At 43.7% G+C, this 18,875-nt stretch overlaps 1 protein-coding gene across 2 annotated transcripts in view; it reads right to left on the bottom strand.

The window, feature by feature from the left end:
• The window catches only part of LOC119969427 (ankyrin repeat domain-containing protein SOWAHC), a 184,710-nt gene that overhangs the window by 108,131 nt on the left and 57,704 nt on the right, over window positions 1-18,875 (bottom strand). For both annotated transcript variants that reach the window (XM_038803057.1, XM_038803058.1), the window contains exon 5: window positions 12,981-13,130. In XM_038803057.1, the coding sequence (XP_038658985.1) occupies window positions 12,981-13,130 (150 nt within the window). The remainder of the gene's footprint in view (window positions 1-12,980; window positions 13,131-18,875) is intronic.

Here is an 18,875-nt window from a genome sequence, read left to right as displayed (position 1 = left end):
CAGCCTCCAAATTTTCCAAATGTTCCCGCTCCGACATCCCTGTAATCAAGACGTCGTCTAAGAAGACAGCGACACGCGGTAAACCTCCAAAATGCCGTCCATGGCGCGTTGAAAAATAGCACAGGCAGAGGATACCCCAAAGGGCGACCGTGTATATTCATACAGGCCCCGATATGTATTAATAGTTACATATAGCCGGGAGGCACGGTCCAGCTCCAACTGTAGGTAAGCGTGACTCATATCTAATTTCGTGACCGAGAGTCCACCTGCAAGCTTCGCATAGAGATCCTCTATGCGAGGCATTGGGTATCGGTCGAGTCGGGAAGCCATATTCACTGTATGTTTATAGTCGCCACACAAGCGAACTGTGGCATCTGGCTTCGTTACAGGTACAATTGGTGCTACCCAGTCAGCGAAACGGATGGGCCTGATAATACTCAAGGTCTCCAAATGAGTGAGCTCCCCTTCTACCTTCTCAAGCAAGGCATAAGGCAACAGGCGCTCCCTGAAATAGCGCGATGTGGCTCCTGGTTCGACTTGGATACGGGCTACGGCCCCTTTTATTTTCCCTAAACTGGGCTGGAATACATCTAGGTACCTTCCTAACACCTCAGTCAACCCTCCAGAACCTGTTTGGAGGATGTGCTGCCATTGAAGCTGCAAATGGCGCAACCAGTCCCGACCCAACAGGCTGGGCCCGTGGCCACGCACCACGATAAGTGAGAAATGTCCCTCCTGGCGCCCATAAACAGGGGTCATCGTAGTTCCTGCAATGTCCAATGGTTCCCCCGTGTAGGTGGCCAACCGAGCCTGTGTGTCGGTTAATTTAAGGGTCTGTATACGCTACTTGGTGTGGTCAAATGTCCTCTGGGCGATCACGGAGACCGCTGCATCAGTGTCCAACTCCATCTCAAGTGGGTGATCATTGACCCGTACTGTCACCTTAATGGGGGCCACACCGGGAGTTGCCGCACAATGCAGCTGCAGGCAGCCGTCCTCTGTCTCCACGTCCTCGGGCATAATTGCCGCAGGTTCATCCAAATGAAAGTTACGGCCCTGGGCCGGCCCCAGTTTCTGTCAGAACGACGGTGCCTCTGGAACCCCCCAGGACCGGCGTCCATGACGAGGTCGGTGCCCACAAGTCCGACACGGACATGGCTCCTCAACCATTGGTTCTGGACAAGGCACTCTTTGGGGAGGAACATCCGACGGCCACTGTCGCCTCTCCCAAGGTACCGCAGGGGTGTGGGGAGATGCTTTTGGACGGAAGGGGTTGCGCCCCAAGGCGTGCACCTCCATTCCCTGTAGCTCCTGTACTCCCCGTTCTGCACTCTCTCAGGACAATACTATTTGAATGGCTTGTTGAAAAGTCAATGTTGCTCAGCTGACAACTTTCTCTGGGTGGCCGTATTGTTAATACCGCAAACCAAACGGTCGCGTAACATTTCTGACAAGGTCTCACCAGTCACAGTACTTCGCAATCCTGCGTAGCCTGGATAGAAACTCTGCAAGGGATTCTCCTGGGGTCCTCTCAGCGGTATTAAACCGGTAACGCTGGACTATCGTGGACGGGGTTGGGTTAAAATGTTGCCCCACTAAGTTCACAAGTTCACCAAACGCCTTGGTGTCCAGCGCAGCTGGGTACGCAAGGCTCCTAATCACCCCAAACGTATGCAGGCCACAGGTGGTGAGCAAAATGAACACCTGGCACTCATTTTTGGTGATGTTCTTTGCCCGGAAATAGGAGGAAGCTCATACTCCCAAAGGATTGTGGGATTGTCATTAGTCCCCAGCCAGTGGTAGGCAGGCTATAACAGTATTTTATTTCTGTCTACTACAAAGTTCTCCTGGCTGGTCTGTTCCATCCAAGTTGCTGACTGGTCTGATAAGCGTCTCCAATATTTTCTGATTTATAAGAACATAATGTGGCAACTAGGGGCTTTTCACAGTAACTTCATTGCAGTGTTAATGTAAGCCTACTTGTGACAATAAAGATTCTTATTATAATAGAAGATCATTGAGCCTCCCCCACCATTCAATATGATCATGACTCATCTTGGGCTTCAAACCCACTTTCCAGCCCATTCCCCACATTCCTGAATTCACAGATGCCAAAAATCTCTCTACCTCATCCTTGCATATAATGGCTCATTCACTCAGGGGTAGAGAATTCCAAAGATTCACAGTCCTTTGAACGAAGAAATTTCTCATCTCAGTCCTAAATAATAATAATAATCTTCATTATCGCAAGTAGGCTGACATTAACACTGCACTGTAGTTACTGTGAAAAGCCCCCTAGTCTCCACATTCCGTCACCTGTTCGGGTACACTCGAGTGAGAATTCAGAATGTCCAATTCATCGAACAAGCATGTCTTTTGGGACTTGTGGGAAGAAACCCACGCAGACACGGGGGGGAACGTGCAGACTCCGCAGACAGTGAGCCAAGCCGGGAATCGAATCTGGGACCCTGGCGCTGCAAAGCAACAGTGTTACTCACTGTGTCAGCCCCTTATCCTGAAACTGTGACCCCTTGTTTTGGATGCACGAGTAAGGAGGAAACAATCTCTGTCTACCCCATCAAGCCCCTTTTCAATAAGATCATCTTTCATTTTTCTAAACTCCAGAACACACAGACCCAATTTACTCAGCCTCTCATCCCAGGTACAAATCAAGGCAACCATTGCCGTTACTGCCTCAAATGCAAGTATATCTTTAGTTAAATATGGGAACAAAATTGCCACAGCATTCTTCGTGTAGTCTCATCAAAGTGTACAATTGTAGCAAGACTTTATTTGTACTCTAATCTCCTTGAAATAAAGGCCAACATGAATATTGGATTCTAAACATGTGGCCATTTAAGGGTTGAAAACTTGGGGTTAAATGTGTTTAACTGCAGTGGTCATGTTTGAAGAAAAAAGAATCCCGTTTTGCAGGGTTTTGGAGCTTTTAGGAGACAGAAGGTGAAATTGACCAGAGAATGAGTTTTCAGTCTGGGCTAACGCACTGGTTTGACAGGGAAACGTTCCTGGGGAGTTAATGTGCTTTCAGCCTGGAGAGTTAATTAGCTTTTCAGCTTGGGGAGATGATGTCAGTGCTGGGTGGAGCTAAGGGATTCAGAGAGACATTTTGAGAAAGCTGTTGAAGAGGTCTGATCTCACAAGAGGTGATCGTCTCCCTGGACGCAGAAAAGGCCTTCGACAGAGTCGAATGGAAATACCTCATAGAGGTACTGGAGCGGTTCGGGCTTGGAACAGGGTTCACCGCTTGGGTAAAGCTCCTATACAACGCTCCCATCGCGAGTGAACGGACCAACAATACCAACTCCCAATACTTCCAGCTGCACAGGGGCACCAGACAAGGATGCCCACTGTCCCCGCTGCTGTTCGCACTAGCAATCGAACCGCTAGCAATCGCGCTCAGGGCAGCAAAAAATTGGAGGGGGATCCGAAGGGGAGGTAGAGAGCACAGAGTCTCACTCTATGCGGATGATCTGCTCCTCTATATCTCGGACCCACAAAGCAGCATGGACGGAATCATCGCGCTCCTGAAAGAGTTTGGAGCCTTCTCGGGCTACAAACTCAACATGAGCAAAAGTGAGATCTTCCCAGAACACCCGCAAGGGGGTGGGGGGCACTAAAGGGGCTGCCGTTCAAACAAGCCCGACACAAATTCCGCTACCTGGGGATCCAAATAGCCCATGACTGGAAAGGGATCCACAAATGGAACCTCACCAGCCTGACGGAGGAGGTTAAAAAGGACCTGCAAAGATGGAACACCCTCCCGCTCTCCCTCGCGGGGAGAGTCCAGACAATCAAAATGAACGTACTGCCCAGGCTCCTCTTCCTGTTTAGATCCATTCCGATCTACACCCCCAAGCCCTTTTCCAAAGCGCTGGACAAACTTATCATGGCGTTCGTATGGGGGGGTAAAAATGCTAGGATCCCAAAGAAGGTCCTACAAAAAACAAAATCCAGGGGGGGGCTAGCCCTCCCGAATCTACAATTCTACAACTGGGCGGCAACAGCCGAGCGAGTAAAGGGATGGATCCAGGAGCCAGAAGCCGAGTGGGTTCGTGCGGAGGAGGCCTCCTGCATGGGGACCTCCCTCCGGGCCCTCGCCACGGCAGCACTCCCATCCCCACCCAAAAAACACTCCACCAGCCCAGTGGTGACAGCCACCCTCCAATCCTGGAACCAACTGCGGCAGCAATTTGGCCTGACCAAAATGTCGGACAAGGCTCTCATCTGCAACAACCATAGGTTCACACCAGCACTGACTGACGCCACCTTCAAAAGGTGGAGGCAGGACGGGGGGACACTGACAGTCAGGGACCTATACACGGACGACAGGATCGCAACACTGGACGAACTGACAGAGAAATTTCAGCTAGCTGGGGGGAACGAGCTACGGTACCTGCAGCTCAAAAACTTCCTACGAAAGGAGACAAGGACATACCCACAACCGCCACGGCAGACACTACTGGAAGACCTACTGGACGCAAGTATCCTAGAGAAAGGGAACTGTAGCGACATGTATGACCGACTGGTAGAAAGGGACGACACCGTACTGGACGCAACAAGAAGGAAATGGGAGGACGACCTGGGGATGGAGATCAGGTGGGGACTCTGGAGCGAAGCACTGCATAGAGTCAACTCCACCTCCACGTGCGCAAGGCTCAGCCTGACGCAACTAAAAGTGGTACATAGAGCCCACTTAACGAGAAACCGTATGAGTAGGTTCTTCCCGGAGGTGGAGGACAGATGTGAACGGTGCCAAAGACGCCCGGCCAACCACGCCCACATGTTCTGGTCTTGCCCCAGACTTCTGGAGTTCTGGACAGCCTTCTTCGAGGCTATGTCCAAAGTGGTGGGGGTGAGGATGGAGCCATGCCCGATAGTGGCGGTCTTCGGGGTTTCAGACCAGCCAGATCTATTCCTGGGGAGGAGGGCGGACGCCCTTGCCTTTGCCTCCCTGATCGCCCGCCGTAGAATCCTGTTTGGCTGGCGGTCAACAGCACCGCCCAGAGCTGCAGACTGGCTGTCCGACCTCTCGGAATCTCTCCAAATGGAGAAAATCAAATTCGCCATCCGAGGGTCAGACGACGGCTTCCATAGAACGTGGGAGCCATTCATGCAATTGTTCCGGGACCAGTTTGTGGCCAACGTACAAGAGGAAGAATAGTCGGGTGGCCAAGAATCAGGGGAAAATGGACGGGAATCGGGGGAAGGTAGCCGGGGGGGGGGGGGGGGGGGGTTACGGGTTCGTTATGGGGGTTTGATGGCAAGCTAAGGCCCAAAACCAAACTATAAATAAATGCCTATAAACATGTGCCTCGGCCATATTGGGGAATGTAAAATATGTATACCGGCTAAAGGGGGCGGCCACAATTGTTATGAAGATGCTTACCTGTAAATATACATGTTAAATTTTTGTGTTTTCTTTTTTTCTCTCTAATAATTTGTCATATATAAAATATGAAAAATCAATAAAAAACATTTATAAAAAAAAAAGAAGAGGTCTGATCTGGGTGCCACAGAGTCCACAAGTAAAAAAAAGTTTTCTATCCCAGTAAGATATGAAAAAAGTTATTTTTTTTAAAAAGAGTAATTATATTTAACGCATTGCAGCTTTTCTGAGGACAAGGAAGATGCTGAAACACACCAGTTGAACCAGCTTTTTGAAGATATTCAGCCAGTCTGAGGGAGTTATAACAGGAGCCAAATCTGTTCTGTAACGCAAGTATTACTCTAGGCCATGCTGATTTTAAGATGGATTTAGAACTGTACGTTTCTTTTCTTGTTGTTTAATGGAGAATTGAGTAGTAATTTTTATGGGGCAATTGTTGGGGCAGCTGTCCTTTTCAGGTGTGAAGTGAAAAAGTTCAATAATGCATTCATAATAAATTTTGTTTTAAAAATCCAAAATCCTATTTCTTCATGCAATCATTTCTGGAGTTAATCATTCTTTCCACACAGTGTTACAAAATAAACTAAAATATTGGGGATTCGATCCAGTATTCTAGCCACTGCTGGGGTCTGGTCTGGGATCATAATACATGTGCATTCTTAATTGCTTTCTGTGCCTTTTAAAAAACATTTTACTTTTCTATTCATACGAACAAAGTGAATAACCTCACACTTCCTCACATTATACTCTATCTGCCGCCTTGGTGTCACTCACTTAACCCATCTATGCCGCTTTGCGTCCTCCTCTCAGCTTGCATTCCCACCTAGCCTTGCATTGTCAGAAAACCTTGATCAGTCTCTTTTGTCTTAAGTAATTAATATAGGTTGTAAATAGCTGAGGCCCAGCATTGATCCTTGCACACTGCTTAGTCAAAGCCTTTCATCTACGAAAGATGGATAAACAGCAAACAAATCCATAGCAGATCGGAAGTCTTAATGTGACGCACCTTTGCTGATTGAAGAGGCCAATCCTTGAGAGTCAGGTTCTGCCACAAGTGCCGCAAATGAAGCTACCAAGTCTTATTGTGGGTTTTTGTCACAGTTTGACAAGTTGAAAATCCTTCATACATCCCTCCTGTGTTAACCAATCCTCTATCCAAGTTAATACATCACTCCCAATTCCATGAGTCCATACTTTTTCCATTATGTTTTGTATGGTACCTTATTAAATGCCATTTGGAAATTAAAGTATATAATAATAATAATCTTTATTGTCACAAGTAGGCTTACATTAACACTGCAATGAAGCTACTGTAAAAATCCCCTAGTCGCCACATTCCGGCGCCTGCTCGGGACACAGATGGAGAATTCAGAATGTCCAAATTAGCTAACTGCATGTCTTTCGGGACTTGTGGGACGAAATCGAAGCACCCAGAAGAAACCCACACAGGCACAGGGAGAACGTGCAGACTCCGCAAAGACAGTGACCCAAGCCAGGAATCGAACCTGGGACCCTGGCGCTGTGAAGTATCTACCAATTCTCAATTATCTACGCAGCAGTTATATCATCAAATAACTCTAAATAAATTTGGCAAACAGGATTTCCCTTTTGTAAAATCATGTTGTCTTATTCAAATCATCCTATTATTTTTTAAATGCATTGTTAAGACTTCCTTAATTATAGATTCCAGCGGTTTCCCAATGACTGAAATCAGGCTAACTGGCCTGTAATTCTGTTTTCTCCTTCTTTCTTGAATAACAGTGTTACATTTGCTAACTTCCAATCTCCTGGACCATTCCCGAATCTAAAGAATTTTGGAAAAACAGTCAGTCAGTGTATGCACCATCTCTGCAGCTATCTCTTTCGGAACCCTAGGATGTAGGCCATCAGGTCCTGGGGCTTTGCTGGATTTTACTCCGAGTTTCTCCAATACTATATCTCGGCTGATATTAGTTATCTTAATTCCCCTATCTTTAGCCCCTAGGTTACCCTTTAGTTCTGGAATGTAACTTATGCCTTCTGCTATGAAGACAAAAATAGTTGTTCAATGTCTCTTGCCATTTCCTCATTTCTTTTGATAATTTATCCTGCTGTTGCTTCTAAGTGACCAATATTTACCTTAGCTACTCTCCTTTTGACATGTAAAAGCTCTTATAATCTGATTTTATATTCTTGTCTCGTTTACACTCATATTTTACTTCACCTTTTTTATCAACTTCTTGGTGGCTCTTTGCTGGATTTCAAATACTCCTAATCCTCAGATTTACTACTATTCTTTGCAACATTATACGTCTCATCTTTTAATCTAATACTATCCTTAACTTCCTTAGTAAGTCATGATCGTTCTTATTGAGCTTTAGTTTTTCAATTGTTGAATATTTTATATGGTTTCTTTAAATGTTTCCCACTGTTTATAGGCTATTTAGCCAATCAACCCAAACCAGTACCCCCATATACCTATGTAAGTTTAATATTCTGGTTTTGCAATTGGAGTATGTTTCATTCAATTGCATTATGATCATTATTTACCAATGGATCTTTTACTCTGATGCACTGTTAGTGTTCAACTCTTTGTCCTTTCCTGTCCCACTCAGCTTGTCCTCAAACACATCAATATACTTTTCTACGTCTTCAATTTCTATCTTTGGATTTCTAAATCCCCCTTAACCTGAACCCTCATCTGCCTCTTGGGACTGTCAGTTTTTTTGTTTCGCATTTCCAACATTTGCAGTTTTCTGCTTTTTGGTTATAAAATTTTGAATCCAATCTTGTAGCTTTGTGACATCATCTGAATCCACCAACCGTGCTATGGCCTTGAAGTTTTATTTGAGATATTACAAAGAACTGAGAGGATTACTTTTTTGTAAAGTACTTTTCTGTACCATTCATTCAAATGAGATGGTTAAAATAAACTTTTGAGTAACAGCACAACAGGTGCAGGAAGTGATGTTAGTATAATTTTTCCTCAAAGTAGTCATAATCATTTGAAATCCATGTTCCGTTAACAGACCAAGAGGAGGAGTCATATGGATACACGTAATGTTAATTTCTCTCTCCACAGATGCTGCCAGACCTGCTGAGATTTTCCAGCATTTCCTGTCATTATTTCATATTTCCAGTATCCACAGTATTTTGCTTTTGTTATAGTAAACCGAGAGTCTGGAGAGCAATTGGGCTTTCACAAGATCAGCACTGAGCTGGAGATGAGAAAAAACAGCCAGTGATCTCCAACAAGGAAGGATGTGTGGATGTCAAGAAAGAAACGGTCAGGTTCATTGGTCATGCACTCCATATCTAAATAACCCATGCAGATTCATTAATAATATAAATCTTTGGGCTATTCAGAAGAAGATTAGATTAATTAACACAATTTGTAAATGCTATATTAACACTGTATTAACACAATTTGTATAACTGTTCATGGGACATTACACAATGAATCCAGATTTTGAAAAGGTGTGGAAAGTCATGTCTTACTGTGTTGTTTCTGTTCGTGGCAATGATAGATTGCTGCATTAAAAGGAGTATACTTTGGAAACCATGGAGTTCATGCTGCAAAGTAGCTACTGTAGGTAGTGAAGAATGATGCTGGCAATTGCACCTTCATATTGCAATAGCCCATAAGCACAACATTATCTACCGTTAACAACCCGAGAGCTGTTCAGGCAATAAATACAATTACAAATCAAAAGGGAAATGCAGAACTTTCCCCCCACTGCATTTTTCACATTGGGAACCCAAGCCAATTTCAAAAATGACCAGATGGTGGAGATTGCAAGATTTCTCAGTGAGGAATGAACAATTAACATTAATAAAATTAGGTGGCCTATTAGTCTTGTTGGCTGGTGGGATAGCTAAGTTGTTCCATACAGTAGTATCTGCAACAGTGTAACAAAGGTAAAACAATCTGATAGCAATTAGCTTTGAAACTATGTTGTAATAAATGGCAATTTCCATGTCAGTTTTATCAGTTAGAATTTACTTTGCCTCAGTGTTATAATTCTGACCTACAGTCCAGGAGAACTTGGCTTTGATAGAAATGGCGGTCAGATCTGAAATTATTCCGGGCTACATAAACAAACCTCTGCCAAAATGCTAAATCCTGAAGCAATTATCATTCCTCCTAATTCACTGCAATTTTACACAATTTCATTTAATGTTTGACTATTACAGATTCTATTCTAAATTGAAGTATTTTTCCATGTTCCAACATTTGAAATCTGGATGCACTGATCCTGACCAAAAAAAACAGCATTACCATACAATTTGTCAATTCAAAATGATTGTTTTGTCTCTCTCAAATAAAAACTACACCAATTTATTTTTAATAACTACAGTCACTATTTTCCCCAGAATATTCCCAAAACATTTATATTCAAATGTTGAGATCATAAACTCAGTCCAATCTTTATGCAGTCCAATCCTTTCTATACTGGACATGATTTGCAACTTCACAAGAAGGCACCTGTTTTCTATCATTCAACAGCTGCAGAAACAAAATTAGTGAGGAAATTAGAGGGGAAATTAGAGAAACAGAACATTTCTTTGTCCATAATGCTGTCTGAAAACAGCAACACCTTTCTTTTACTGCTCATCTCTCTACCCCAAACAAGAACGTTAAAAATAGAGAGCGAGTATCCAGCCATAAAAAAAATGTTGGGAATCATTTTCACTTAATTGATTGTTTTTAATTCTTTCGGTACGGTCTTTCTCATAAAACCTAAATGCAGCATTGTCGTGGTTGCCTGAAATCCAAAGGTCATTAATATTAGCAGGGGAAAAGTATTAGAGAAATAAGTGACTAAAATCCACAGGTAATGCGCAACATTCTAGAGGTAGCTGCTGTGAATGCTTTGGCTCTTTTCCAAAATTCTAGAACAGTCCCAGCAGGTTGGAAGTTAACAAATTAACACCACTATTCAAGAAAGGAGGGAAAGAAGCAACAGGAAATTACAGGCCAGCTAGCCTGGCAACATTTGGAGGGAAGTACTGGAATCTATTACTAAGGAAGTCTTAGCACATTTAGAAAATCATAGTGTGATCAGACAAAGTCAATGTGGCTTTACGAAAGGGAAATAGTGTTGAACAAATTTATTACCAGTTTTTTTTGAGGGTAGATGAAGGGGAATCATTTGATATGGTGCCACACAAAATGCTAATACACAGTAGGAATAAACGGCATTTCCAAATTGGCAGGCTGTGCAGCAAGGATCAGTGATAGGCCTCAAATTTACAATTTACAGGATTGTTTTAGACAAAGAGTCATGTATCTACGTTAGGAGATTATGGTAATTAGTCATAATCCATAAGGACTATGAAAAATTACCTCTGTTGGAGACACACACATGGTTATATGGGTTGAGGAGCACTACTCTGCATCAAGCGTAAGGCAAGTAGGCAGACCTCCATGAACTACCACAGCTGGTATAAGAATTGAACCTGCACTATTGGTGGCATTCTGCACAATACTCTTACAGTCATCTAGCCAACCGAGCTAACTGATCTCCACTTGTGGATGACACAAAGCTAAGTGGAAATGAAGCTTTGAGGAGGACACAGAGTGGCTGTAAAGAAATGCAGACAGATTAAGTGAATGGGTAACAAGTTAGCTGATGGAACGTGAGGTTACTCATTTTGATCATATGAATAGAAATGTAAAAACATTTTTTAAAACATGGAACTTTTAAATATTGCTTTTCAGAGGGTCTTAAGTGTACTTGTACAAACTCACAGAAAGCTAACATGCACCCAGGTTTGATCCCGGGCCTGGGTCACTGTCTGTGTGGAGTTGTACATTCTCCTCGTGTCTGCGTGGGTTTCACCCCCACAACCCAAAGATGTGCAGGTGAGGTCAATAGGCCACACTAAACTGCCCCTTAATTGGAAAAAAAAATTATTGGGTTATCAAAATGGATTTAGAAAAAGAAAAAATAGAAAAAAAGTGTCAGCTAGCATGCAAGTGCAGCAAGCAATTAGGAAGGCAAATAAAATGTTGGTCTTATTGCAAGAGATTGGAGAACAAGAATAAGAAAGTCTTTCTACATTCCACAGGGCTTTGGTGAGACCACAGCTGGAGTACTGTTTGCAGTTTTGGTCTCCATTTTTTTCAGTTTTGGTCTCCATTTTTAAATGTTTTTATTTTAAAATTTAGAATACCCAATTCATTTTTTCCAATTAAGGGGCAATTTAGCATGGCCAATCCACCTAGCTTGCACATTTTTGGGTTGTGGGGGCGAAACCCACGCAAACACGGGGAGAATGTGCAAACTCCACACAGACAGTGACCCAGATCCGGGATCGAACCTGGGACCACGGCGCTGTGTGGCCGCAGTGCTAACTCACTGTGCCACCGTGCTGCCCTTGGTCTCCATTTTTAAGGAAGGATATATTTTCATTGATGGCAGTAGAGTGAAGGTCGATGAGATTGCTTCTTGGGAGAAGAGGGTTGTTCTATGAGAGGCTGAGTAAATTGGGCCATATTTTCTGGAGTGTGGAAGAAGAACTGATGTAATTGGAAGATACAAAATTCTGAATTGGCTTAACACAGACACAGAGCTTGTTTCCTCTGGTGGAGCTATCTGAACGCCGAAATGCAGTCTCAGGATTTGTGGCCTATCATTTGGAAATAAGATGGGACAAAATGTCTTCACTCTGAAGGTTGGAAAACCTTTGGAATTCTCTACCCTAGGTTGTAGATGAATTATTAAATATGTTTTAGTCCGAGATAAATGTATTTTAGGTATCTCAGGAGATCAAAGGGTATGGGGGACATACAGGAAAATGGAGTTGAGGCAGCATCTCAGTCACAACCATATCTAATGGCGAAACAGACTCGAGCGACCGTTTCTACTGCTACTATTTATGTTCAAACCATACTGATGTCAAGCTCACTGGCTTGTAGCACTTACCTGTTTTCTTTCTCCCCTTCTTGAACAGCATGGTTACCATCTGTGTACATCCAATTCAAGGGAATTGTTGTAAAATCTAGGGAATTCTGGGGTGGTCAAAACCAATGGATTCACTGTCTCTGCACCTATTTCTTAGGCCGAGGGTGTCAATCAGTAGGCCAATGGCATTGGGTGCCATTAAATTCTCCAGTAATTTTCCTTTACTAATATTAATGACTTTAAGTCCCTCATTTTCCCCAAATCTCCAGTATTGATAGTAGAAGGTATAGGGAATACAGATTCAAGGTTTTGGGCAAGATGTGCGGGAGGTGGGGGTGGGGATGTGAGGAATAACTTTCTTTACTTAGCGAGTGGCAATTACCTGGAAACACTGTCTACCTAGGTGATGGAAGCAGAGGCGATGAATAATTTGAAGAAGAAATTGGATCGGCACTTGAAGGATATAAAGTTTCAGGACCACAGGGATTGAGTAGAAGAATGGGACTGAATTCTATACAGAGAAATGACATGGACTTGACGCGCTGAATGGTCTTCTTCCGTGCCTAATGACCAACAGTTTTGTAAATTTATTCCGAAGTTTCAATATTAACTTACCATTCTGTCAGTTTGATTTTAATGTTCCTAATTACCCCAGTGGTTATGCATATACAAGTTGTTTAAAATACCTTGAACACAGAATCGAATTCTTCCTCTTGGGGTTCTTCCACCTTTACTTCAATCTGCAGTGAATATGCTGCATCACCTTCAGATGCAGTATCATACTCCTTGCCCTGTTTTTCTTCGAATGCTTCACTGCAGCAAATACTGGGGCACTCCTGCAATTCAACCAATAAAAAGGTCAGCCGCAGATGCAACAATATGGAATGAAATTCCTCAGTAGGATTTTATTTAAACGATACACTTGTACTTTTCAAAATCACTCATCTTTCCCTTCCTACCTTTTGTGCAGACCACAAACTGAATCTGGTGCATATATGTGGCCCAATAAAAGGTGAAAATGATTAAACAGTTGTTATTACAGACCAATGTCAGTAGTATAGCAAGTATAGTACTGAATGCTTTAATCAGCAACAAGCATTTAGAATATTGGCAAACACAAGTTGGATGTCCAAAAACCAATAACCAAGAGAAGATATCCAAAAAACAATAACCGGAATGCCAGATTCTAGATTTTCTGGATCGGTCATTTATCCAAGGGCAATTCAATTAACAAAAGATACATGAAATAAAGAATGAAAAATACATAATGTATAGAATAAATAACTTAAGTGTATTTTTGTACTTCTCACATATTCTTCCTGTTATCCACTCACAAAGTTTTACAAAAAATAAATTTATTTTCTCCAATTAAGGGGCAATTTTAGCATGGCCAATCCACCTACTCTGCACATCTTTGGGTTGTGGGGGCGAACCCACGCAAACACATGGAGAATGTGCAAACTTCACGTGGACAGTGACCAAGGCTGGGATCGAACCTGGGACCTCGTCGCCGTGAGGCAGATGTGCTCACCACTGTGCCACCGTGCTGCCCTGCCACTCAATGTTAAGATGCACAACAATGGATACTGGGTTATTTACAACAGGCTGAAGGGGTTATTTACAACAGGCTGAAGGGAGAGCTTGAGGGAGATGACTCCACTGGGGTTGATGATGGGTCAGCAAGAAGATTTTGCAGCGGGCAGCACGGTGGCACAGTGGGTTAGCCCTGTTGCCTCACGGCGCCGAGGTCCCAGGTTCGATCCCGGACCTATACAAATGGTTTTCCCGCTCTTTCTTACTGGAGTGTGTGTCAGGAGTAGAGAGAGAACAGACGTAGGAAAGCTAGAGAGAAGTTATTAGTTCTCAAAGTATTGTATTATATAAGTTAATTAGTTATATCTACAATTGTTTATTTGTTTTACTAGTTGAGTATTAAGTAAAAAGAACTCACGATATTAATTTATATTACTCAATAAAATACTTTATCTTTACAAGAAGACTACGGCTCACTTTCAACAACTCGGCGGGATTAAATATCACAAAGTAACATAACAAGGTCTGCTGGGATGCCTCGTTAAAGAGATCAGCTAATTTCATTTGCTTCATGAAAGTAAACTTAGTTATGATTAGTTTTTCTTGAATCCTGCAAACTTGCATTATCTACTGAAACTATGTTGTTCTCGGACGTTAATTAAATCTTCATACATATTTATAAATTTGTCTATAAACACTTTCTCGACTTGATCACTAACGTCACCCTTGCTGTTTTTATCTTTCCCTATTACTACCCATTTCCACGATTTCACCATCTGTAAGTGTATGAACATCGGAATCATCACTATCTCTGTTCATAACTTCTTCGATATCTTGTTATCCAATGATTGCGAAGCTTAAGACAACCCTTTCACATACTCTACCAGTTCCAAAATCATTTTTTCTCATTAGACACACCAAATTCTTCAAAATTAGCATAATCTTCATAATCAGACATAGTTGCTGGCCATACGTTGTGCCAAGCTTAAAAAATTAAATTTGCTTTAAGGGGGTCTATGGAAGGGTTCGCCCGGAGATGGAACCCATTCATTGACTTCTTCCACGACAGTTAAGTCAGCAGGGATTTTGGGGGGGGGTGTAGGATTAACAAGAAAAGGTGGATGCAGAGAGGGTGGGGGGTATGTTGTTGGTTAACACATCACTTGTTACTCCATCTGTTACATTCCAACCCACTCATAACCTGTCCATATTCCTTTTGCAGCCTTCGTGTCCTCCTCAAAGCTCACTGACCCACCTAGCTTTGTACCATCAACAAACCTGGATACTCTCTGTCCCCTCCCCCAAGTCATTATAAGTAGCTGAGGCCACAGCACTGATCCATGTGATATTCTGGGAGTAGCATTCCACTTCCTTCAAATTGTCCACTTATCTCTACTCTGCTTTCTGCACACAACTAATCCTCTACCCTTGCTAATATATTATCCCAACCGCATGAATCCTCAGCTTGGGTACCAGCCTTTTTGGTGGCACCTTAGCAAATGCCGTTTGGAAATCCATATTATATTACATCCATAGAACCATAAAATTGCTACAGTGCAGGAGGCCACCATTTGGTCCATCGAGTCATAGAATCATAGAATTTACAATGCAGAAGGAGGCCATCCTCGGCCCATTGAGTCTGCACCGGCCCTTGGAAAGAGCACGCTACCCAAGCCCACATCTCCACCCTATCCCCATAACCCAGTAACCTCGCCCAACCTTTGTTGGACACCAAGCGCAATTTATCATGGCCAATCCACTTAACCTGCAGATCTTTGGACTGTGGGAGGAAACCGGAGCACCTAGAGGAAGCCCACGCAGACACGGGGAGAACATGCAGACTCCACACAAACAGTGACCCAAGCTGGGAATCGAACCTGGAACCCTGGAGCTGTGAAGCAACTGTGCTAACCACCATGTTATCCGAGTTTACACGCGACCCTCTGAAAGAGCACCCTACCCGGGCCCACACCTGCCCTATCCCAATAACCCCAACTAACCTGCACATCTTTGGACTGTGGGAGGAAGCCAGAGCACCCGGAGGAAACCCACGCAGACACGGGGAGAACGCGCAAACTCCACACAGTCAGTCAATGCCAGAATTAAACCAGATAGCTTGGCGCTGTGAGGCAGCAGTGCTAACCACTGTGCCACACTCATGCTCTTGCCATGTTTGACTGAAAACCACCAAATCATCACTGTCCACTGCCTAACTGTTTAGTCCAGAAATGACCTTGTAGGTTAATCTTTGGAACGTTGATGGCGCATTCTTCATTCCAAACAGCATGACTATAAACTGATACAGTCCATTTGGCATCAAAGTCCAAAACTTCCTTTGCCCTGTCTGAAAACGGTACTTGCCAGTATCCTTTAAGTCAGTCAATTTTGGTAATAAAATTCACCTGTCCCACCTTTTCAACAGTCTTCCAAACGAAGAATAGGATACGAATCTAACTTTATTTGACTTTTCTATAGTCAAGGCACAATCGTTGTGTTCCAACCGGTTTTGATACCATAGGCAAGCTCCAACTGATACTCACTTTGATGATATCAGCCGGGATTCTCCCCTACCCGGCGGGGCGGGGAGTCCCGGCGTGTTGGAGTGGCGTGAACCACTCTGGTGTTGGGCCGCCCCAAAGTTGCGGGCGTCTCTGCACGTTTAGGGGCCAAGCCCTCACATTAAGGGACTAGGCCCACGCCGGAGTGGTCTCCGCCGGCTGGCGTGAACGGCCTTTGGCGCCACGCCAGCCGGGGCCGAAAGGACTTCGCCGGCCGGCGCAGGTCCGCGCATGCACTGGAGCGTCAGCAGCTGCTGACGTCATCCCGGCGCATGCGCAGGGGAGGGGGTCTCTTCCGCCTCCGCCATGGTGAAGGCGTGGGCCCCTATCGCGGGCCAGGCCACCGTGGGGGCACCCCCCGGGGTCAGATCACCCCACACCCCCCCGCGCCGCCAATCCCGCCGGTCAGGTAGGTGTTTTGATTCCCGCCAGCAGGAGAGGCTTGACAGCGGCGGAACTTCGGCCCATCGCGGGCCGGAGAATCGCTGCAGGGGGCCCGCCGACCGGCACGGCGAGATTCCCGCACCCGCCGAATCTCGGGTGGCGGAGAATTCGGGACACGGTGGGGGCAGGATTGACGCCGGCTCCGGGCGATTCTCCGACCCAGCTGGGGGTGGTTTGGAGAATTCTGCCCATCATTCTTAAGCATGCTTTCAATCTCCTTTTGTACTCGTGCTAACTTTAATGGATTGAGCCTATATGGATGTTGCTTAATTGGCGTAGCATTTCCAACATTTATATCATGGATAATTTCTTTTGTATTTCCTAATTTGTTCCCACAAAAAATCACTGTAATTGCTCTTTTAGATCACTTGAATTTTCCACTGGAAGGCAACTCAGTAATTTATCCCAATTTCTTATCACTTCCTCATTCTCCAAACTCATTTGAGGAATGCCAGAATTGTCCGGATTTCTCTCCTCTCCCTGAGCTGCAATGACTAACACCTCGTCCTCCTTCCCTTCGCTATCAAAATACCTTTTTGAGTATATTAACACAACAAACTGAGTTTTCCTTCTATCTGGTGTTCTTGTCAAATAATTCATTTCACTCAATTTCCTTTCAATTTGAGAAGGCCCACTGAGTCTTGCGTTTCGTGGTTCATCTACCATTGGTAACAACACTAGTACTTCCTCCCCACGAACAAAAAGACAAATTTTGGTTTCTTATCCGCCTCCTTTCTCATCACATGTTGTGACAAATGTAAAAGTCTTCCAGCCAACTCACCAGCCCTAGTTAATCTCGCCCTAAAGTTTGACACATAATCCATCAACGTAGTCTCCGAATGCTGACACATCAATTTTTCTTTGATCAATTTGTGGGGTCCTCTTACCTTGTGGCCAAAATTCAATTTAAAAGGACTGAATTTAGTTGATTCAATAGGTGCATCCGTAATTACAAATAGCACAAATGGAATTCCTTTATTCCAGTCCTCTGGATAATCCCAACTATAGGCCCTCAGCATGGTCTTTAAAGTTTGATGCCAGCTTTCTAACTCTCCTTGCGATTCTGGATGATACGCAGTTGAGTTAAATTGCTTTATTCCTAAATTATCCATAACTTAACACGTACAATTGGAACCCTGATCTGATGGGATTTATTTTGGTAGTCTGTATCTAGCAAAGAATTTGGTTAACTCCTTGACAACCCTCTTAGCTGTAATGCGTCTTAATGGAATGACCTTCAGGCATCTAGTAGACACATCTATTATGGTCAACAAATATGATTCATACTTTTTGTTTTAGGCAGGGGTCCCATGCAATCAATTAGGACCCTAGTAAAATGTTCATCAAATGCTGAAATGGGTATTAAGGGTGCTAGTTTGACTAATGGTTCAGGTTTCCTTAATACCCTACATGTACAGTAAAATTCAATTACATTCTTATGCAGTCCAGGCTAATAAAAACATTTCTGCATTTTTGCTTGTGGCCCCCTACTCCTAAACTACTGGAACATCTTGCGCTACTTGCAAAATCTCCTTTCTATAATCCATCAGTAATACCATTTGATGAACTTTAGCCCATTTCTCACCTGCGTGAATATGCAACGGTCTCCATTTTCTCATTAGTGTTATTTCTAATGTAATTACACTCCGGTTCTATTTCTGCATATGCTTTCTGATACAACTGTTTTATGTCCGAATATTTCTACCAACTTTCTTGAACTAAAGATATCTGCTTCATCCATCACCTGTTCTTGTTCTTTTCAACTATCTGATCAAACATTTTTTTTTTGATAACTGAACCTCAGACTCCCTATTGATACTTGAGTTCTCTTCCTCCTGTCTCAACCTGTGGCTTTGTGATCGTCACACCATGCAATCAGGAAGCACCCCAGGATATGCATCTTGCAGCACCTCAGTTGTTTGACTTTCCACTGGCTTTTCAACCAAAGTAGGCATCACTCCCAACTGTGATCCAGCTATATCATTACCCAGGATAATTGTACCCCTGAAAAAGGTAATTTTTCTATTATTCATACCAGCACTTCAC

Source organism: Scyliorhinus canicula, chromosome 7 (assembly GCF_902713615.1).
Source record: "Scyliorhinus canicula chromosome 7, sScyCan1.1, whole genome shotgun sequence".
NCBI classification, from domain to species: Eukaryota; Metazoa; Chordata; class Chondrichthyes; order Carcharhiniformes; family Scyliorhinidae; genus Scyliorhinus; species Scyliorhinus canicula.
Note: the sequence above shows the minus strand (reverse complement) of the source record. Positions and strands in the feature narration are given on the sequence as shown.